Raw genomic sequence first — 23448 nt, 5'->3', positions numbered from 1 at the left:
CTAGCATTTCACAAAAAAAGCCAGCAAATCCCAAAACACTCATTATTTCAGAAAACACATCAGCAAATTACAAAACACGCCAGCATTTCACTAAACACTAGAGCAAAACACAAAACACGCCAGCATTCCACAAAACACACTAGCGATTCACAAAAAAAGCTAGCAAATCACAAAACACTCAAACATTTCACAAAACACGCCAGCAAATCACAAAACACTACAGCAGTTCTCAAAACACACCCACATTTCACAAAACACTACAGCAAATCACAAAAAACACCAACAAATCACAAAACACACTAGCATTTCACAAAACACTCTAGCAAATCACAAAACACTACAGCAAATCACAAAAAACACCAGCAAATCACAAAACACTACAGCATTTCTCAAAACACACCTGCATTTCACAAAACACACTAGCATTTCACAAAACACTACAGCAAATCACAAAACACAGCAGCATTTCACAAAACACACCAGCATTTCACAAAACACTACAGCAAATCACAAAACACTACGGCATTTCACAAAACACTACAGCAAATCACAAAACACAGCAGCACATCACAAAACACACCAGCATTTCACAAAACACTCCATTATTTCACAAAACACGCCAGCAGTTCACAAAACAGTACAGCAAATCACAAAACTCACCAGCAAATCACAAAACACTACAGCATTTCACAAAACACACCAGCATTTCACAAAACACGCCAACAAATCACAAAACACTCCATTATTTCTGAAAACACACCAGCAAATCACAAAACACACCAGCATTTCAAAAAACGCGCCAGCATTTCAGAAATATGCGCCAGCAAATCATAAAACACTACAGCAAAACACAAAACACACCAGCATTTCACTAAACACTAGAGCAAATCACAAAACACTCCAGCATTTCACTAAACACTAGAGCAAATCACAAAACACTCCAGCATTTCAGAAAACACACCAGCATTTAAGAAAAGCGTGCCAGCATTTCATAAAACGCACCAGCATTTCAGAAATATGCGCCAGCAAATCATAAAACACTACAGCAAAACACAAAACACTCCAGCATTTCACAAAACACTACAGCAAATCACAAAACACACCAGCAAATCACAAAACACACCAGCATTTCAAAAAACGCGCCAGCATTTCAGAAATATGCGCCAGCAAATCATAAAACACTACAGCAAAACACAAAACACACCAGCATTTCACTAAACACTAGAGCAAATCACAAAATACTCCAGCATTTCACTAAACACTAGAGCAAATCACAAAACACTCCAGCATTTCAGAAAACACACCAGCATTTAAGAAAAGCGTGCCAGCATTTCATAAAACGCACCAGCATTTCAGAAATATGCGCCAGCAAATCATAAAACACTACAGCAAAACACAAAACACTCCAGCATTTCACAAAACACTACAGCAAATCACAAAACACACCAGCATTTCACAAAACACGCTAGCATTTCACAAAAAAAGCCAGCAAATCCCAAAACACTCATTATTTCAGAAAACACATCAGCAAATTACAAAACACGCCAGCATTTCACTAAACACTAGAGCAAAACACAAAACACGCCAGCATTCCACAAAACACACTAGCGATTCACAAAAAAAGCTAGCAAATCACAAAACACTCAAACATTTCACAAAACACGCCAGCAAATCACAAAACACTACAGCATTTCTCAAAACACACCTGCATTTCACAAAACACACTAGCATTTCACAAAACACTACAGCAAATCACAAAACACACCCACATTTCACAAAACACTACAGCAAATCACAAAAAACACCAACAAATCACAAAACACACTAGCATTTCACAAAACACTCTAGCAAATCACAAAACACTACAGCAAATCACAAAACACACCAGCAAATCACAAAACACACCAGCATTTCTCAAAACACGCCAGCAAATCACAAAACACTACGGCATTTCACAAAACACACCAGCATTTCACAAAACACTACAGCAAATCACAAAACACACCAGCATTTCACAAAACACACCAGCATTTCACAAAACACTACAGCAAATCACAAAAAACACCAGCAAATCACAAAACACTACAGCATTTCTCAAAACACACCTGCATTTCACAAAACACACTAGCATTTCACAAAACACTACAGCAAATCACAAAACACCAGCAGATCACAAAACACACCAGCATTTCACAAAACACTCAAGCAAATCACAAAACACTACGGCATTTCACAAAACACACCAGCATTTCACAAAACACTACAGCAAATCATAAAACACAGCAGCATTTCGCAAAACACACCAGCAAATCGCAAAACACTACAACAAATCACAAAACACGCCAACATTTCACAAAACACTACAGCAATCACAATATACAGAATTTCACTGCAGCCAAGTGAGCTGTATTTGTGAGCCATGGTAAAGCCAGCCGCCCCTCAGCCGCCGCTTGAACAACATTACGTTGCACCTTATATGAAATTCAATATCATAAAAGTAATAACAATGTTGATGTGGTGTTACTGTACAGTTTGTCAGAAATTAAAAGGGAAAGTCAGCTCAAATAAGATCATAACTCATAATTTCCTCATATTTGAAAATTAATTTAGAAGGATTGTTACAGTTTTTTCCAATTGCTTAAACACAATTTTGCAAACTAGGCTGGTTTTATCAAAATACTTAGCACAATTCACAAAACCACACCCCCAAACTGCAAAATACCTCATATATCCTGCAAAATGAAGCACTGCAACCAAAACTAAATATAGCATTATCAAAATCAAACTTTTGCACCAAATGGCACACACTTCATTCATATTACCAGATTTTTGCCTAATCAACTACACACTGTTGGGCATAATGAAAAGCACTCTCATCTTTAGTATGCTTTGCCAAAATACTAAAATAGTTCAAATTGTAGAAAAATCTTCAGATTGTTCACATGCACAGAAATATTTGCAGATACACACACATGCTGTTGAAACATTTATTTTTTGATTTTTCACCAAACAAGTCAGTGCAACATATGCACAGCAGATATATTTAGATTGGAGTGAACAAAAATATGCTCACAAAAAACAGTAAACTGAAAAAGAAAATTGCAGAAAAAAATATGCAGAACAAATATACAGCAAAAAAAGAGGCAAGAAAAATAATTAGGCAGCATCTTGCCGCACAGCTGGGTCTGGCCACAACGCCTCGTCCACATCACAGGCAATATCTCCCCTTGCCAGACATTGAGGGAAGAAACGCCTTTAGCGCCTTATCCATCCCTGAATTACACCCACATCAATTTCATCACATGCCTCTTCCATAGCCTGCACAAGAGGCATGTGCACAAAGGGCTGCCGGTTGTATGTCTTCCACCGCCATGCCGAAAAGAACTCTTCTAAGGGGTTCAGAAATGGTGAGTATGATGGGAGGTATTGCACAAGAAATGGTGGGGGGTCAGCAAACCGGTTCTGGACTGGGGCTGCACAATGAAAGCTCACGTTGTCCCATACTACAACGTACCGGTTTCTTTGATGGCCTGCATTATTCATACGCTCTGGTGGTATGAGAATGTTGTGGAGTCTGTGTTGTATGGTCCAAGGTTGGCATAACGGTGGAGGATACCATGCATATTGGAGATGGCAGCACACATTGTGATGTTCCCACCACGTTGGCCAGGAAGATCTATAATGGCTCTGTGGCCAATGACGTTTCTTCCCCTTCTTCTGGTCTTTGCTAGGTTGAACCCAGCCTCATCTATAAAGAGGACTAATGTGGGATTGCATGAGCATCCATGTCCAGTACTCCCTGAAAACAAAGAGCAAAAATCAGTCAATATGGTGTTATCCAGTACACTTGGAAACAATGTTGCATGTAGTGTACTGCAGTCAATATTGTACTTCCATCCAAATATGCTCATCCGAGCTCTTTTTTTCTTTGAGAGTTTCTCTCAAAAGGCACCTTATAAAGTTGTTTCATTCTGATTTGGTTTCGCTTGAGAATGCGAGCCAATGTTGACAGACTGACTGATTGAATGTTGTTGAATATGGTGTTGCCTTGGATGATGTGGCTTTGAATTTCTCGTAATCTGATTTCATTATTTTCCAAAACCAAGTTTACAATGGCAGCTTCCTGTACCCTGGTGAACATTTGGCCCCTTCCTCCATCATGGGTGCGCCTCTCATTCCTTTAGAAAAACAAAAATATAGGGCTTGGACAATGCAGCCTAAAGATATTTCCCCCACAGTAGAGTAAATTGTACAGGAAACTTATACAGTTAGTGTATGACATCAACCATTCATGAAGTAAACTGGTGTCAGGCGACAGTAAAACAGCTCAAGTTGGGCTGCACTCTCTGTCCAGCCTCTCGCATTGTCAGCCCATGGTTGATGACATGATCAACTAAGGTTGCTCTGATTTCATTTGAAAGTTGTTGTCTTCTTTGGCCATGAACTCCTCTACCAGCTCTACCCCTACCTCTCACTCTTCCTCCCCCTCTCATTTTCGCCCTCCCTCTTCCTCTCTCTGCAACGTCTTCCATTGTTGTTGTAAAAAAAAAAAAAAAAAAAGGTGCTCACCTGTGGTCTTTTTATAGTGCTTACTTCCTGATTGAAGTGGTAACAATTAACCATTTAGGTGTTTGGCCAGGTGGCACATATATTGGCCAATTAGCTCATGTAGTGTCATTTTGAATGGAAGTGTTTTGAAATGGCAAACATGTGACTTTATGTCAGATTGTTGTGTCCTATGCAGAGAAGCGTGTTCAGTGCATTTAAAAAGTGCCATTTTGAATTGCAAAATGAGTGTAAAGCAGAAAATGTGTTTAGAGTTTTGGAGACTTGGGAGGAGGTTTTGCTCTCTGTGTGTCAGTTTAAATAATTGTGCTATGCATTTCATTTTAGTGTGTTAGCAATTGGAAAAAACTGTAATAAGTTACAGCAAACTTCCAATGGATTCTTGTTAAGGATGACCCTGAATATATCTATGACAAATTTTGAGAGAATTAAAGTTCAAGTCTGCACAAAACATATCATAACTGTTTCCTCATATTTTAAAATTAATTAAAAAAAATGTTCTTAATAGGTTACATTAAAGTTTCAATGGATTCTGGATGAACTGACTCCTTAACTATTACTTAAGAAATTCTTTACCCCAAGTGCCATCAATATTCTTAACTGAACTCATTTTCTATATATAGACACAGAATGCAGGAGAATGTTTGGGTTGCTTGCAGTTATTACAAATAGATGTATACACAAGGTCATGTTACGTGATAAAAACAGTTCATGTGTAGGAACTAAATGTCATCACTCACTTTGTTGACTTCAAAATATTGATGGCACTTGGGGTAAAGAACTTCTTTAGTAATAATTAGTTAAGTAGTCAGTTCACCCTTAACAAGAATCAATTGAAAGTTGTATGTAACCTATTAACAATCTTTTTCATCTCATTTCAATTTTAAAATATGTGGAAATTATGAGTTATGATCTCATTTGAGCTGACTTTCCCTTTAAATTTCTCACAAACTTTACAGTAAAAACCACATCAACATTTTTATCGTTGTTTTTACTATATTGAATTTCATATGACGTGCAACGTAATGTCATTGTCACTTCATCAAATGAGAGGGAATTATTGCTGAAAAACAGGGACTTCGTACTTTGTGGCCTCTGTCACCCGTACCGTAACGCCACGAATAGACACGCATCAAATTTCAACCTGTGGCTGAGGGGTGGCTGGCCACAAATGACGGCTTACTTGATTGCAGTGAAATCCTGTAGTGTTTTGGGATTTGCTGGTGTGTTTTCTGAAATGTTGGCATGTTTTGGGATTTGCTGGCGTGTTTTCTGCAATGCTGTAGTGTTTTGTGTTTTGCTGTAGTGTTTTGTGAAATGCTGGTGTGATTTCTGAAATGCTTCTGTGATTTGTGATTTGCTGGTGTGTTTCTGAAATGTTGGCGTGTTTTGTGATTTCCCACGGCCCAGGGCGAGGCATAGATCAGAGGCCAGGAAACCCAAAATGATTTTATTTATTAATTTTTTTTTTTGTGTTTTTTCATTTATTTATTTATTGTCTTTTAAAATTTTGTATTTTTTTGGCTTAATTCTTCATCAGCAGATTTAGTGGGTGGTGCTCTGGGCAGCTCCCTCCCCTGCAAAAGGGAGCCTGCCCACCTTACACGTCCCATTGATGGATGTAATGGACAGCCCCCAGACCCTTAAGGAGGGAGCCTGTCCATTGCAGAGCACCACACGTCACAGTATTGTTTTAAATATGTGATGTAGTATTTTGGGTTTCCCGGCCTCCGACACCACCCGGCACGGAGTTTGTGGGTGGGTGTGTGCGTGTGTGTGATGTGATGTTCTGAGAGGGCTTGAGAAGAGTTCTCAGCCTTTCAGAACATCACAGCATGTATGTATGTGAGGATATTGATCTTGATATTAATATGGATGATTGGCAGACGGACAAGAAAAATAAGTCGGATGGAATTAGGTTATTAAAAAATTAATGAAAGCTGACCAGAAGGACTGAGGTTCTGTTGTGTTACTGAGAGGGGTTGATATATTTTCCAGGGAGATATAGTCTGTGAGTAGGTTTTTCCAGTGAGCCAAATGTATGGTGTTAATTAATTTCCATTTTCTTGGCCATAGTTAGGGCCACGAGGAGAAGTCTATTGTTTGTTTTGTCCAGGGTGAATGTTGATAAGTCTCCTAGTAGGCAGAGTGAGGGAGATAATGGGATGCAGCAGCTGAGGAAGCGGGATAGTGATTCTGTGACTTCTTTCCAAAAGTGTTTGATGGGTGTGCAGTGCCACGTGGCGTGAATATATTGTAGGTGTCAGAACAGTTTCGTGTGCAGTTTGAGCATATTTCTGACGTGAAACCCATTTAAAAAAATGTTTTGCCTAGGGTAGTGAGTTATGTGGATCATCTTGTACTATACGAGTTGTAAGTTAGCATTTTTAGTCATAAAATAAATGTTTTTACAGATTTGGGTCCAAGAGTCGGCATCAGGTGTAATGGAGAGGTCTTCCCATTTTATTGATGGTAAGGATATGGTTTTGTCAGACTGTAATATTATTGTAAATGTTTTGGAGGGGAGTTTTTTGGGGGATAGGAAATGAATTAACGCTGCAGTTGCGGGGGGAAGGTATAGATTGGTGGCTCTAATGTTAATTTTTAATTGAACGGATGATTTGAGTTGTAGATATTCCAGAAATTGGTTGCTCCCGATGTCGTACTCCTGGATCAAGTGGGGGAATGAGACCAGGGTGTTAGTATGGAAAATGTGCTTAAGATGTGTGATGCCCTTTTCAGATGGTGAAAAAGTGGAGTTTGTGGAATTTCCACCAGGCTGTCAGAGCAGAAGCTATTGTTATTGCATTGAAACATGGATGGCATTTGATGGATTGACTAAGAAATTGAATGTTTGAAATCTGAATGTCTTAACAGAGTGTTTGTTCTATGTCTCACCAGGTATTATCTGAGTAATTGGGGTGTGTCCATTTGTATATATACTGTAGCTGATTAGCCAAGAGTAGTGGTAGAGATTTGGAGCATCTAAGCCTCCTTGTGATTTGGGTTTTTGCTGAGTAGTCAGTTTGATCCTTGGTGTTTTATTTTTCCAGTAGAATTTAGTGATGATTGAGTCTAGAGATTTGAACCAGGTCAGAGATGGTTGGGTTGAAATCATTGAAAAGAGATTATTTATTTCAGATAGAATTGTCATTTTAATGGTTGATATTCTGCCCAGAATGGATAGTGGTAGGTTCATCAATTGGTGGAGGTCATCATCTATCGTTTTCAGCTGTGGTGTGAAATTGAGTCCGATCAGCTCTGACAGCCTGGAGGAAATGTCGATGCCTAAATATGTGATTAGACCCGTGCATAGAGGCATAAGTGATGAATGGGCTGCCACATCCCATCTGGTTTTGTACAATGGGAGGATGGAGAATTTGTTCCAGTTTATTGAGTAGTCGGAAATCTTAGAGAATGATTCAATGAGTTTAGTTGTTTCTTGCAGAGATGATTGAGGGTTTTGTAGAAAGAGTGGTCGTTCTGACAGATGGCTGCTGCTAAGGGTTCAATGAAAATGGTAAATAACGAGGGAGAGAGTGAGCATCTTTGTCTAGTCCCCCTGTGCAGTGTGAAGCTTTGTGATGTTAGTCCATTAGTGGTGATGGTGGCTGAAGGTGCAGTGTACAGAATCTTGATCAAGTTAATAAATGATTCCCCAAAGCCAAATTTTTGTAATGTGGTTAATGTGAGCTAGAGCTTTACTGATGATTTTTATGTCAACATTGATTAAAGAGATGGGATGGTAATTTGACGGGAAGGTTGGATCTTTATTGGGTTTGGTGAGGAGTGAAATTACGGCTGTGTTCATGTGTGCTGGAAATCTTGAATTTTGTTTTATTTAGGTTATTGCTTTGATGAAGAGTGGGGCTAGAATGGACCAGAAGTGTTTATAGAACTTAGCAGGGAAGCCATCAGGACCTGGTGCTTTGTTGTTTGGCATAAGATTAAGGGCAGTGGAGAGTTATTTTTCTGTAATTGGTGAGTCCAGTGTGTTGGTTTGTTCTGTATTAAGCTGTGGAAGTTCAATGTTATTTAAAAATTAATTGATGTCCTCCTGTCTTGGGTCCTTTTCAAATGAGTACAGTTTATCATAAAAATCATAATCATAAAAAATGAATATTTTATTTATTTCCTGTGGTGAGTTGGTAGGCTTCCCTGCTGAGTCCTTAACGGTGGAAATTGTTATTTTTTCTTCATCTGGTAACACTTTACATTAAGGGTACAATTTATATACTGAAGTAATGCTTAACTAATGCATGACTTATGATGATTTAATGCATGAATTAATGCAGGATGTATCATGAATTCCTGTTGCTCACCAATTAAGAAATGATGAAGTCACTGTGAGTCACGGGTGCAAGGACCCTATTGTAATTGTAAGGATTATTAGGGCCCGAGCACCGAAGGCGGTGCGAGGACCTCTTGAAATTGAAGGAATTATTATTCTTCTTCCTGGTGCCAAATGAATCGCATATTTGGAGGCTTTAACATGCCCCAAAACTCAACAAATTTGGACTGTGCATCAGGTCTGGTGAAAAATTTGATATTCTGTGAGTTTTGCATATGACTGTTGCAAAATGGCCCCATAGCGCCCCCTAGAAATTTGCTAGAAATTTGCTAGAAATTTCCTTCGCGGGTGCGAGGGCCCGTTCAATGCTGCTTGCAGCACTAGTTATGATTGATATGCGGCCATTTACAAATGAGTATTATGCGACACTTTACTTGGGGGGGACTCAAGTCAAGGAAGTAACGGGGAACTCGTGTGAAGTGATGATTTAGTAATGATGAACTCAATTAGCAAATATTCCATTTTAGTGAGCAATGCAACAGCATCCACCACAGACAGAACATATAAGTTTGTTTTCTAACTCGGACGCTTTCTAACATGCTATCCAATTTTGGCATGTAAAGCAAGCTAACATTAACCCACTATAAGCTTTGATGGGTTAGCCTATGTATTGTGTCATTTGTGTCATATTTGCAGTAGAACAATTTAGAGTTTATTTGTCATATGCTTCACAACACAACAAGTATCCACCACAAATAGGACAAAGCCTGATTTGATTTGATTTGCCGATATATAAAAAGGATTTATTGTTAAGATGAAAATTTTCTTGTCGGAGTCTGTGAATTAGGGATTGAGTTCTTTTATTTATAATTTCGTTTAGTTGGAATTAACATTCTCTTAATTCATTCTGGGTTTCTTCTGTTGGGCTGCATTCAGTGTTTCCAGTTGTTTTATTTTTTGTTCTAATTCAACTCTAAGCAACTAAAATGCTGGTGCGTTTACTGAAATGCTGGCATGTTTTATTTTCTGAAATGTTTGCGTGTTTTCTGAAATGCTGGCGGGTTTAGTGAAATGCTGGCATGTTTTTTTTTCTGAAATGCTTTTGTGTTTTGTGATTTAGTGTAGTTTTTTGTGAAATGCTGGCGTGTTTTGTGATTTTCTGGCATGTTTTGCACTTCAGGGCCTCCGTAGTTTATACTGTTTACACATTTTTACACAGATTCATTGCTCCATAAGTGACAAACTTATGATAAGAGATGCTCCTTTTTCTATTGATGGCAATAGTTCACATAAAGGTTAGATTCAAAATTATATCAAACATTCAGTTTTTCTGATAAAATTGAGAAATGTAACACACTACATCTACCATGTCATCACATTTTTTTTAAATTCATTTTTGTGGAAATTGGAGATTTCTTTTGTGAGTTATTGCAGTAATTTATTAATGAAGATCAAAAATTTAATGCACTGTGGGTTAATTTTTTGAAAATCTAAAATCTGGCTGAATCATTTTTGGCAATTTTGGTGTCTAAGCAAAAATGTGTGATAGGTTTAATTCATTTTACAGTTTTGTAAAATGTCATGGGTTTGGTTGAGGCAACAAATTACATTTATTTGATACAAAAAAATGTGCCTATTCAAGATCAGATCAGATAATACGAACTGCACAATTCATCTCCAGCACACCATGCTCACCACATGCCTTCATAAAATGCCACCCATGTTGGTCTGCACCTCACAATGTGTGCATTCTAAACATTCAAAAACAGTCTGAAAGCAAACAAATCATCCATGGATCTTGATGTATCCAGGGCCTCTCTACAGGATATTTTTTATAACTGATTGTTTTTTGTTTTTTTCTTTAGCAATACTGTTACGACATTTTCTCCAGTGCTCCATTCAGCAGCTGCCAAAACTTACTGGATAAGGAAGCCTTCATTAGAACCTGTATGGCTGATAAGTGCTACTCTGAAAACAACACTGAATCCATGCTCTGCAAAACAATCTCAGAGTTCTCCAGACAGTGTGTCCATGCAGGCGGCAAGCCTAAACAATGGAGGAGTCACTCTTTTTGCCGTAAGGATGCTGACACCTGAAGATGACTAAATGTATCTGCAGTTCATCTGAATGTGCTTGCTCATGAGTTGTAGTGTTGAGTAGGATGATACAGTCACAGTAAAGTGTTTGTCTCCACAGCCAAGACATGTCCATACAACATGGAGTTTATGGAGTGTGGCAGTTCATGTCCTGATACCTGCTCCAACCCTCAGGCCAGCAAAGTATGTGAAAACCACTGCCATGATGGCTGCAGCTGCCCTGCCGGTATACACACACATTTTACACTACAATAACAAGCTTACATTACATGCAAGCATGATCTATTTTATGACACACCTACATAAAACATGACAATAATAACAGTTATGTCTCCTCCCTATTTCAGGAATGGTCTTTGATGATATTGGTAAAACTCGCTGTGTTGCAGTGGATCAGTGTCCCTGTGTGCACAACAACAAAGTCTACATGCCAGGAGAGTCCTACTCTTACAACTGCAGATCCTGGTAAGACTGGAGACCTTTATTGAGGTGTCAGATTTAAGCAAATTAAACAGCAACCCTGGATTGATATCAAACCCGACGTATGTTGCATTTTATCGCTGACTTTTTTCACTTTATTTCCTGTCTTCCTTTTGCTGGCCTGTCTAATGAAGATGAAATGGCCAAAAAAACAAACATTAAAAAAGATGCATTTTTGGAGACTACTTTCTTAAGTTTGATGTTTGTTACTCAAAAAAGGTTCTTTAATTAGTTATTGGTGTTCACCTCTTTCCAGTTTATTTAATCTTAATTAATAAACAGAAAATTGCTCGTATTAGGAGTTTGTTCAAATCATTGCTTGATCAAATTTTGGCCTGTTTACAATTTAAAATAAATGTTTACTTTAAGATGTATTCCCTTATTTGTTTTCCCTAATCCCAACATTTCTTCCCTGTTCTCTGTTAATGTATTTTTGAATTAAACTTAAGGTCTAAATTACTACTGCTATATCTAAATACAGCAGGGGTTAAAAGTACTGGAATTCCCCTATTATACAATTGTGGTCAATCCTGTTCTGTGACCTCAGATAATTTGTATTTATAGGGCCCAAGCACTAATGGGTGCAAGGCCTATTTTTGGCGGTTTACTGGTATTGACAAGACTTGAGTTTTTGTCAAGGGGTGTGGCCTTTGCTGAGGTCAAAGTTTGATGTTTTTTGGCATTTTGCTAAAACACAGGAAAATAATTGTTATTCTCATATACAATTTTCAATCTGATTAATATTTTTCATATATGATAAGAGTCACTAGCTGAACACAACTACAGGCAAATATTTCATTCATATTTAAATGTTTTACGCTTCAAGCCCCTCTTCCAAGCCGATTAAACATATCCACTTCAAATGTTGACCACGAATACCTTAAGACCTTGATTAAGGTTTGTCGAAAAAGCTGTGCGTTTTTTTTTGTCAGAGGACGTGTTCGTTACAGTGTGGCGAATAAAACATTCACCACAATGCCACGCCATAAAATTTAGGCTGTTATAACTCAGCTGTACTTCATTATATTTGCACCAAATTTCATGTGCCCAATAAGAGTCTTACCCTGAATGGATCTATAGTTGAAATTGTCGTAATAGTGACAGCGTCACCTACTGGCAACAGGAAATGACATGTCTTGACTTTGATGTGCTCCTATTACTCTGAACATATCCACCTCAAATATAGATAGAAAGGCCTTAAGACCTTGAAGGTGATACTGACTTTTCATCAAAGGGCATGTCTCTGGCGGTGCGATGTCTTGCCATAAAACAGAAAGTTGTGTAACTCCTTTATACTAGGTTCAGTTTGTTCCAAATTTCATGTGCTTGATTGGAGTCCAACCCTGACCAGATCTACACACATATTTTTTTGTCATAGCTCTAGCACCACCCACTTGACACAGCTTGTATCAAGTCTCATTCTTTTATTTAATCTGCCCCAAATTTAACAGGTCGGATGAGGGTGCTGCCCTGAACAGATCTGCATATAAATCATTGGTCATCGTCATATCAGCATCTACTGGTAACCAGCCAGTACTAACTCTTTTGGTCATGCTGATAGCACGACCAACTGGTGCAGTCCATGGCTGCAGCACATAATGTGGCTCCCTAACGTGCACGCAAGGACCTGTTCATCGCTGTTTATGGCTTTAATTTTTTGTTTGTGAATTCTGTTTTGATTCTCCAAACAATTCAATGCATTCTCCTTAAATCCACAACATTAGAATAGCCATTAATTATGTCTGAAACTAATCCTGCTGTACGCTGGTTTTGCTCTCGACATATGTGAAAACACCTGCGTTTAAAAACTAGCACCACCGAAATAAGTCTTTTCTTTTCTGTTCTCACTTCCTTCAGCCTGTCCCAGAATTACTCGTGATGGCAAATATTCTTCATCGCTACGTTTTGCCTGAGTAACCTTTCTCATCTTTCGTTTTTAGTCACTTGTTTCTTCCTTGGTGTTCATGTAGTGAACAGAGAGAAAAGTGGATTCTTTCCTGGGAACAAGGAGCAGTTCTATTTTATAGTAGCTGCAGGCAACAGGCATATGAAGTTTAATGTATATTTTTGTGACTTAAGTCAATGTATTCCTCATCTGTTGTTCCTGCTGATATGATGTTAGCCTGTTTGCAGGGAATGACAGTCTTCCTTATATTCCTCTGCCTATTAAACCATGTTTTTACAGGCATTCTTGAAAAAGCACCAGAGTAATTTGAACACTGCTTCAAAAAAGTGTGTGTGTGTGTGTGTGTGTGTGTGTGTGTGTGTGTGTGTGTGTGTGTGCGTGTGTGTGTGTGTGTGTGTTTACTGACAGTGAGTGTAAAAGTGGCTTGTGGAAGTGCAAAGAGGAGGACTGTCCAGGAATCTGCTCTGTGGAGGGAGGAGCTCATGTCAACACCTTTGATGGAAAAATGTACACCTTCCATGGAGACTGCTCCTATGTTCTCGCCAAGGTAGCACACACATCATCTGCAATAAAGCTAGTGTATCACCACATACACACCAGAGTTATACACTGCACAGCAGCAGCATGGGCTGGTATCCATGTAACCCCCCTATTCCTATGTTATTAGGGAAGGGCCCTGAGTTTGTTATATTTATGTAACTTATGTTCTTTTAAATCTATGTGTTTTGTGTTGTTTATTTATTGCGCTTCCCAAGTAGTCCAATAAGAACATAACAATAAAAATACTATCAACAACAATGCACTTCCCCTTTAAATCTGCAACTAAAATGGGGATACCATTTTCTCTCCTTTACATCAAAAGGGTTTTATGCTATCAAGGCCAGTATTTAAATTAGTAAATACCTTCAAGCTGTTACCCTAATATAGCAATATCACTTAAACACTTCTATCAAATAACCAAACATCAGACAGTTATATGTTTTTAAGTAAAAAATAAACTCTTATTTATTTTTGTAAATGTTCAAAATAACAAAGTGCGATATTCACTCTTTTGAAGTAATATTTGAAACACAGTAATAACTAGTGCTGCAAGCAGCATTGAATGGGCCCTCGCACCCGTGGCCACGTTGGGGCATGTCGCGGCCATGGGGTGCGAGTGAGCCTTGGGGCGTGGGGTATGGGTGTAAGAGGCTTTTTTGTAGGTATGGACATGATACATATGCCTACCGAACTTCAGACCCGTAGGTGAAACCTCCTCCAGGGGCAGAATTTTGGAAGAATAGTAGGGGGCGCTATAGAGCCATTTTGCCATTGCCATGTGCAAAACCACAAAATATCACATTTTTTGCTAGACCTGATACGTGTGCCACATCTCATGAGTTTTGGGGCATGTTAAAGCCGCCTAATGTGCGATTTACTTTAGACCGGGAAAGAAAGAAAGAAAGAAAGAAAGAAAGAAAGAATAAGAACTAGTGCTGCAAGCAGCATTGAACGGGCCGAGACTATAATCATGCATGTGAAATTTCATGCTGATTGAGCATTGTATATGAGAGCTACGACTGGCACTTTCCAGTAGGTGGCGCTACGTGTATTAAGAAAGATTAATATGTAGACCTGTGCAGGCCGAGACTATAATCATGCATGTGAAATTTGAAGCTGATATAACATTGTATGTGAGAGTTAGTAATAGCTCTGCCCAGTAGGTGGCGCTATGACTATGAGCGAAAGATTAATATGTAGACCTGTTCAGGGCAGTACCCTCATGAAAACTGTGAAATTTGGAGGAGATTGGAAAATGTATATGAGAGTTGATACAGGCTCTGCCCAGTAGGTGGCGCTATGACTATGAGTGAAAAATGTATATGTAGATGTGTTCAGGGCAGTACCCTCATCAAACCTGTGAAATTTGGTGGAGATGACAATGACATAGACAATGTATATGAGAGTTGATACAGGCTGTCACCAGTGGGTGGCGCTACAGCATTGGCAAAAAAAGGAGTGTGTAGATCTGTTCAGGGCGGGACTCTTATCAAGCATCTGAAATTTGGTGCAGACAGGATGAAGTACAGGCAAGTTATCAATGCCTAAATGTTATGGCGAGGCGTCATGGTGAAGGTTATATTCGTGGCGCCCTCTGTTGAAACCTCAGCGAGGCTTTTGACAAACCTTAATCAAGTTCTTAAGAGTTTGCTGACATTAATTTGAGGTTAATATGTTTGACCACCTTGGAGGAGGGGCTTGTAGAGGAAAACGTGACTTCCTGTTTACAGTAGGTGGCGCTAGGCCTGATGGGAAATATTTTCATGTAATTGTCTTGGGGCTGGGACTCTTGTCATACATGTGAAATATGAAGAGAATAGAAGACTGTATGTGAGAGTGACAGTGATTCTTAATTTTTGGCATTTTGCCAAAAAAACATCAGACTTTGACCCCCCGCCGAGGCCACGCCCATTCTTAAAAACTCAGGCTTTTTATAACTTTTAATCTCCAATGTCTTGTCAATACACAGAGCGACTTTGAGAAGGATGGGACGAAGTCTGTAAGACGGATCGTTAAAGTATGGACCCTGTGAATATGGCGAAATATGCCAAAAATGACCATAAGAAACAAAATGGCGGACTTCCTGGGGGGTTTAGGGTATATCCATAATAGACTTTTTTGTAGGTCCTGCCATGATACATATGTGTACCAAATTTGGTACACGTAGGTCAAACCTGTGTGAGGGGCTGAACTTTAGGGGGCACTAGCAAGCCATTTTGCCACGCCCATTCACGAAAGCACTATCACATGTAAATTTCTCCTACTTGTGATGCACATTCCAAATTTGATGAGTTTTGGGGTATGTTAAAGCCGAATCTTTTGGGCGTAATAATAATAATTAAAGCTGCAAGCGGCGATGAACGGGCCCTCGCACTCGTGGCCACGTTGGGGCTTGTCGCGGCCGCGGGGTGTGCTGCAGACACAGGGTGCACCTCAGAAGCGGGGTGTGCATGAAGCACAGGATGTGCTGTAGCCACAGGCTGTCCACCAGTAGGGGCTGCTGTCAGCATCACCCAAATTCCTATGGAGATCTCTTCAGGCTGAGACTATAATCATGCATGTGAAATTTGAAGCTGATAGAACATTGTATGTGACAGGTAGTCCTGACTCTTGCCAGTAGGTGGCGCTATGAGTATGAGCGAAAAATGATTATGTAGACCTGTGCAGGCCAAGACTGTTATCATGCATGTGAAATTAGGAGCTGATCGGACAATCTATGTGAGAGTTAGTACTGGCTCTGTCCAGTAGGTGGCGCTATGACTTTGAGTGAAAAATGTATCTGTAGATGTGTTCAGGGCAGTACCCTCATCAAACCTGTGAAATTTGGTGGAGATTGGACAATGTATATGACAGTTTATACAGGCTCTGCCCAGTAGGTGGCGCTATGACTATGAGCGAAAGAATAATATGTAGATGTGTTCAGGGCAGTACCCTCATGAAACCTGTGAAATTTGGAGGAGATTGGACAATGTATATGAGAGTTTATTCAGGCTCTGCCCAGTAGGTGGCGCTATGACTTTGAGTGAAAAATGTATCTGTAGATGTGTTCAGGGCAGTACCCTCATCAAACCTGTGAAATTTGGTGGAGATTGGACAATGTATATGAGAGTTGATACAGGCTGTCACCAGTGGGTGGCGCTATGACTATGAGTGAAAAATGTATCTGTAGATGTGTTCAGGGCGGTACCCTCATCAAACCTGTGAAATTTGGTGGAGATTGGACAATGTATATGAGAGTTGATACAGGCTGTCACCAGTGGGTGGCGCTATAGGATTGGTAAGGAAAGGAGTGTGTAGATCTGTTCAGGGCGGGACTCTGATCAAGCATGTGAAATTTGGTGCAGACAGGATGAAGTACGGACGAGTTATCAATGCCTAAATGTTATGGCGAGGCATCATGGCGAAGGTTATATTCGTGGCGCCGCCAGGGTCACGCCCTCTGTTGTAACCTCACCAAGTTTTCTCACAGACCTTAATCAAGGTCTTAAGAGTTTCCTGACATGAATTTGAGGTTAATATGTTTTACCACCTTGGAGGAGGGGCTTGTAGAGTAAAACATGTCACTTCCTGTTTCCAGTAGCGGGCGCTAGGCCTGATGGGAAATATTTTCATGTAATGGTGTTGGGGCTGGGATTCTTGTCTGACATGTGAAATATGAAGAGGATAGAAGACTGTATGTGAGAGTAACAGTGATTTTCATTTTTTGGCATTTTGCCCAAAAAACATCAGACTTTGACCCCCAGCCAAGGCCACGCCCATTCTCAAAAACTCAAGCTTTTGATAACTTTTCATCTTCAATGTGTTGTCAATAAACTGAGCGACTTTGAAAAGTCTGGGAGGAAGTCCCTAGGAGGAGTTCGTTAAAGTATGACCCCTGTAAATCGCCAAAAACATGTCTTATTTTGAAATTCAAAGCAAAATGGCTGACTTCCTGTTTGGTTTGAGGTATGGGTGCAAGAGGCTTTTTAGTGCGTCTTGGGCTGTTTAATATGCTTACCAAATTTCATACACCTAGGTGAAAATAACCTCTATGGGGAGGCATTTTTGAAAATTTCTAGGGGGCGCTATGAAGCCATTTTGCAACAGTCATCTGCGAAACCCACAAAATATCAAATTTTTCACCAGACCTGATGCACAGTCCAAATTTGATGAGTTTTGGGGCATGTTAAAGCCGCCAAATATGCGATTCATTTGGCACCAGAAACAAACAAACAAACAAACAAACAAAGAATAATAATTCCTTCAATTTCAAGAGGTCCTTGCACCGCCTTCGGTGCTCGGGCCCTAATTAAAGCCGCAAGCGGCGATGAACGGGCCCTCGCACCCGTGGCCACGTTAGGGCTTGTCGCGGCCGCGGGGTGTGCTGCAGACACGGGGTGCACCTCAGAAGCGGGGTGTGCATGAAGCACAGGATGTGCTGTAGCCACAGGCTGTCCACCAGTAGGGGCTTGGTCAGCATCACCCAAAATTCCTATGGAGATCTGTTCAGGCCGAGACTATAATCATGCATGTGAAATTTGAAGCTGATATAACATTGTATGTGACAGGTAGTACTGACTCTTGCCAGTAGGTGGCGCTATGAGTATGAGCGAAAAATGATTATGTAGACCTGTGCAGGCCGAGACTGTTATCATGCATGTGAAATTAGGAGCTGATCGGACAATCTATGTGAGAGTTTATTCAGGCTCTGCCCAGTAGGTGGCGCTATGACTATGAGCGAAAGATTAATATGTAGATGTGTTCAGGGCGGTACCCTCATGAAACCTGTGAAATTTGGAGATGATCGAACAATGTATGTGAGAGTTAGTACTGGCTCTGCCCAGTAGGTGGCGCTATGACTTTGAGCGAAAAATGTATCTGTAGATGTGTTCAGGGCAGTACCCTCATCAAACCTTCGAAATTTGGTGGAGATTGGACAATGTATATGAGAGTTGATACAGGCTGTCAACAGTGGGTGGCGCTATAGGATTGGTAAGGAAAGGAGTGTGTAGATCTGTTCAGGGCGGGACTCTGATCAAGCATGTGAAATTTGGTGCAGACAGGATGAAGTACGGACGAGTTATCAATGCCTAAATGTTATGGCGAGGCATCATGGCGAATGTTATATTCGTGGCGCCGCCAGGGTCACGCCCTCTGTTATAGGAGGAGTTCGTTAAAGTATGACCACTGGAAATCGACAAAAACACACTTTATTTTGAAATTCAAAGCAAAATGGCTTACTTCCTCTTGGGTTATGGGCATATGTATATGAGAGTTTTTTGTAGGTATGGACATGATACATGTGCCTACCGAATTTTAGGCCCGTAGGTGAAACCTCCTCTTGGGGCTGAATTTTGGAAAAATTCTAGGGGCCCTATAGAGCCATTTTGAAAATGCCATGTGCGAAACCCACAAAATATCAAACAATCCTATAGCGCCACCCACTGGTGACAGCCTGTATCAACTCTCATATACATTGTCCAATCTCCACCAAATTTCACAGGTTTGATGAGGGTACCGCCCTGAACACATCTACAGATACATTTTTCACTCATAGTCATAGCGCCACCCACTGGTGACAGCCTGTATCAACTCTCATATACATTGTCCAATCTCCACCAAATTTCACAGGTTTGATGAGGGTACTGCCCTGAACACATCTACAGATACATTTTTCACTCAAAGTCATAGCGCCACCTACTGGGCAGAGCCTGAATAAACTCTCATATACATTGTCCAATCTCCTCCAAATTTCACAGGTTTCATGAGGGTACTGCCCTGAACACATCTACATATTATTCTTTCGCTCATAGTCATAGCGCCACCTACTGGGCAGAGCCTGTATAAACTGTCATATACATTGTCCAATCTCCACCAAATTTCACAGGTTTGATGAGGGTACTGCCCTGAACACATCTACAGATACATTTTTCACTCAAAGTCATAGCGCCACCTACTGGACAGAGCCAGTACTAACTCTCACATAGATTGTCCGATCAGCTCCTAATTTCACATGCATGATAACAGTCTTGGCCTGCACAGGTCTACATAATCATTTTTCGCTCATACTCATAGCGCCACCTACTGGCAAGAGTCAGGACTACCTGTCACATACAATGTTCTATCAGCTTCAAATTTCACATGCATGATTATAGTCTCAGCCTGAAGAGATCTCCATAGGAATTTGGGTGATGCTGACAGCAGCCCCTACTGGTGGACAGCCTGTGGCTACAGCACATCCTGTGCTTCATGCACACCCCCCTTCTGAGGTGCACCCCGTGTCTGCAGCACACCCCGCGGCCGCGACAAGCCCCAACGTGGCCACGGGTGCGAGGGCCCGTTCATCGCCGCTTGTGGCTTTAAGTCTTCTTCTTCTTCTTCTTCTTCTTTTTCTTCTTCTTTCATTCCGCAATGAATCGCAAATTTGGCCACTTAAACATGCCCCAAAACTCATCAAATCTGGAATGTGCATCAGGTCTGGTGAAAAATTTGATATTTTGTGGGTTTCGCTCATTGCAATTTCAAAATGGCTCTATAGCGCCCCCTAGAATTTTTCCAAAATTCAGCCCCTAGAGGAGGTTTCACCTACAGGTCTGAAATTCACTAGCCATATGTATCATGTCCATACCTACAAAAAACTCTCATATACATATGACCATTACCCGACAGGAAATCAGCCATTTTGCTTTGAATTTCAAAATAACACCTATTTTTGGCCATTTACAGGGTGCGTACTTCAACAAACTCCTCCTACGGACTTCCTCCCAGACTGGGCAGAGCCAGTACTAACTCTCACATAGATTGTCCGATCAGCTCCTAATTTCACATGCATGATAACAGTCCCGCCCCGAACAGATCTGCACATTCCTTTTTTTGCCATTTCTATAGCGCCGCCCACTGGTGAGAGCTGGAATCAACTCTCACATACATTGTCTAATCTCCTTCCAATTTCACATGTATGATGACAGTCTCGCCCTGAACAGGTCTTCATACTCCTTTTTTTTGCCAAAACTACAGCGCCACCCACTGGTGAGAGCCTGTATCAACTCTCATATACATTGTCCAATCTCCACCAAATTTCACAGGTTTCATGAGGGTACTGCCCTGAACAGGTCTACATATTAATCTTTCGTTCATAGTCATAGCCCCACCTACTGGGCATAGCCAGTACTAACTCTCACATACATTGTTCAATCGGCTTGAGATTTCATATGCATGATGACAGTCTCGGCCTGCACAGGACTAAATATAAATTTTTAACTCATACTCAAAGCACCACCTACTGGTAAAAGACAGTAGTAGGTCTCATATACATTGTCTAATCTCATCAAAATTTCATATGTATGGTGCCAGTCCCGACTTGAACAGATCTAAATATTACTTTGGATCATCCTGACAGCATTGGCAACTGGTGGACAGCCTGTTCTTCATGCACACAATGCTTTTGGCACACCCCACGGCTGCAGCACACCCTGCGGCCGCGACACGCCCCAACGTGGCCACGGGTGCGAGGGCCCGTTCAATGCTGCTTGCAGCACTAGTTACAATTGTACCTTTTTTAACCTTTATGAAATACATTTTTATCCTAATGAAATAAATTTTAACCTCATGAAATACCTTTTTAACCTCATGAAATATCTTTTTAACCTTATGAAATACGGTCTTTTTTTTTTGTATTTCTAACAACATTTTCACATTAACCTATTGTAATTTCAATGTATGATCTTTTTTTTTTTACCCAGTTACATCCATCTATGCTGAGAATTATATCACAATGTTGATGATGATATAATGTCATGAACTAATGAAAGACCCATTAAGTTTTTGGTGAATCATGAAACAGATCAGTGTTTGTCATTAATACAGTAATTTTATCCCCAATGTGTGTTGCAGCAAAGTAGTGGCTCTTCCTTCGCTGTGCTGGTGGACCTGGAAAAGTGTGGTGTCTCTGGTAGTAAGACCTGCCTCGGAGCTGTAACTGTGGCCTTAAACCACAATACTATGGTAAGCTGCACACTGATTTTAATTATATATATATAATATAATTTGTCAGGATACACACTGACAAACAGGTATTCATTATTATAGTCTGTTTGGAGTGGAGTTTTGTAATTCATTTATCATATTTATTCAGACACCACCAACATAGTGCGCAAAGAAAGATTAAAAGTAAATAAAAAAACACCTAAGAATTATTTGGAATGCTGTTGGATTCCTGTTTCTTCAAATCTAAAATGTTTCTTTCTACACTCTGACAGGTGATGAAAATCCTTGCGTCTGGGCAGGTCAATGTAAACCAGATTCGTTCTGAGCTTCCACTGTCTAATTGTGAGTTACAATAAAAAAAAACATATTTCAGGAGACACACAGGTTGTCAAATATAAAGCTATAAAGACCCTCAGGAGGACCATTAAAGTCCTTGGGCCCTAATGCACACCTGGCCCACAGCTCCGAGGCAGTTGTCATTTTTTATGCCTAGCGCCCATCCTGTGTGAATAGCAAGCGATCCTGCGCCCATGTGAGCGTTCATGGGTGTGTTGGTCTGAAAATGAGTAGTGCGTTGCTATCTTAAGGACCTGGAAAGCGACTGCGCCATAGACCAACAAAAACTTGGTCTAAAGTCTATGGTGCAGTCTGACTCTGCTATTTTAAGGGCGCATTATCGGCATACATCAGCAAGTTCACAACATCTGAGTTTCTTGTTACGCACACGGGGAAGCACAGCAGCACTTCTGCTCATGAGGAAAAAGCAGTGTGTTTGCAGATACAGTGAAATAATGTTTGTGGGAAAGAGGGCTGTGAGACAGCAAGCTTTTGTTTCCCTTGTCTCCTTAAATCATAATACTGCTTTCGGTTTGTTACCGATCTGGTGAGAAGTGCCGGAAGATGTTGACAAGCTCACCGCTGCCTGCGCCACACGTGGGCCACAAAACTGCTGAGACAACAAGCTCTCCATCATGCACGCTCATTCTGACGCACACTCTCTCAAATACACACAGAGACAGACGCACACTCACACACACGCAACTAAGAGGTACATTTATTTTCATATATAAGAAGAAAGACTGAAATTTGCCCTATAAATCGCATCACACCTGCATGCAGGCACACCAGGCTCTTAAAAGGAATGAGAGCTGCCACTCTGATTGGTTTGATTCATGGTATGCCCAAAACATATCTATGAATAATCCAGGGACTTAAGCCAACCTCTTTCCGCTTTGCACCCTGGTTTGCAGCAGATTGTGCGCCAACTAGTAGACGTGGGTCGAACATGCCCTAAATCACTAAGGGCCATGTGCATTAGACCGTTCACCGTCCACCGTCTAAATAGGGCCCTTTATTTATAAACTGAAGAGTGACTGCCGATATTTCTATACCTAAACCCTATTTTTTTAAACTTTATTTTGGGGACTTAATGATAAGTAGGTACAGAAATGTTTCCAATTACTCCAGTAGATACTTCTATTGTAAAAAAATTGGCCAATTTAAGTATGTCTATGCCCCACAAGTGCTTGGGGCAGCTGTGGCTCAGAGTCGGTTGTCTTTCAATCACAAGGTCGGAGGTTCGATCCCCAGCTCCCTCAGGCTAC

At 40.5% G+C, this 23448-nt stretch overlaps 1 protein-coding gene across 1 annotated transcript in view; it reads left to right on the top strand.

The window, feature by feature from the left end:
* Nucleotides 1-23448, top strand: part of LOC138591281 (mucin-2-like) — a 152326-nt gene that overhangs the window by 26104 nt on the left and 102774 nt on the right. The window contains exons 6-11 of the mRNA XM_069661861.1: nt 10723-10933; nt 11054-11179; nt 11301-11418; nt 13748-13886; nt 21752-21862; nt 22117-22186. Coding sequence (XP_069517962.1) covers nt 10723-10933; nt 11054-11179; nt 11301-11418; nt 13748-13886; nt 21752-21862; nt 22117-22186 — 775 coding nt within the window. The remainder of the gene's footprint in view (nt 1-10722; nt 10934-11053; nt 11180-11300; nt 11419-13747; nt 13887-21751; nt 21863-22116; nt 22187-23448) is intronic.

The sequence above is a fragment of the Semicossyphus pulcher genome, unplaced genomic scaffold (genome assembly GCF_022749685.1).
Source record: "Semicossyphus pulcher isolate SPU_LCO1_2020_fin unplaced genomic scaffold, fSemPul1.0.p SCAF_1, whole genome shotgun sequence".
NCBI classification, from domain to species: domain Eukaryota; kingdom Metazoa; phylum Chordata; class Actinopteri; order Labriformes; family Labridae; genus Semicossyphus; species Semicossyphus pulcher.
The sequence above is the reverse complement of the archived record's forward strand: the minus strand, read 5'-3'. Positions and strand labels throughout refer to the sequence as shown.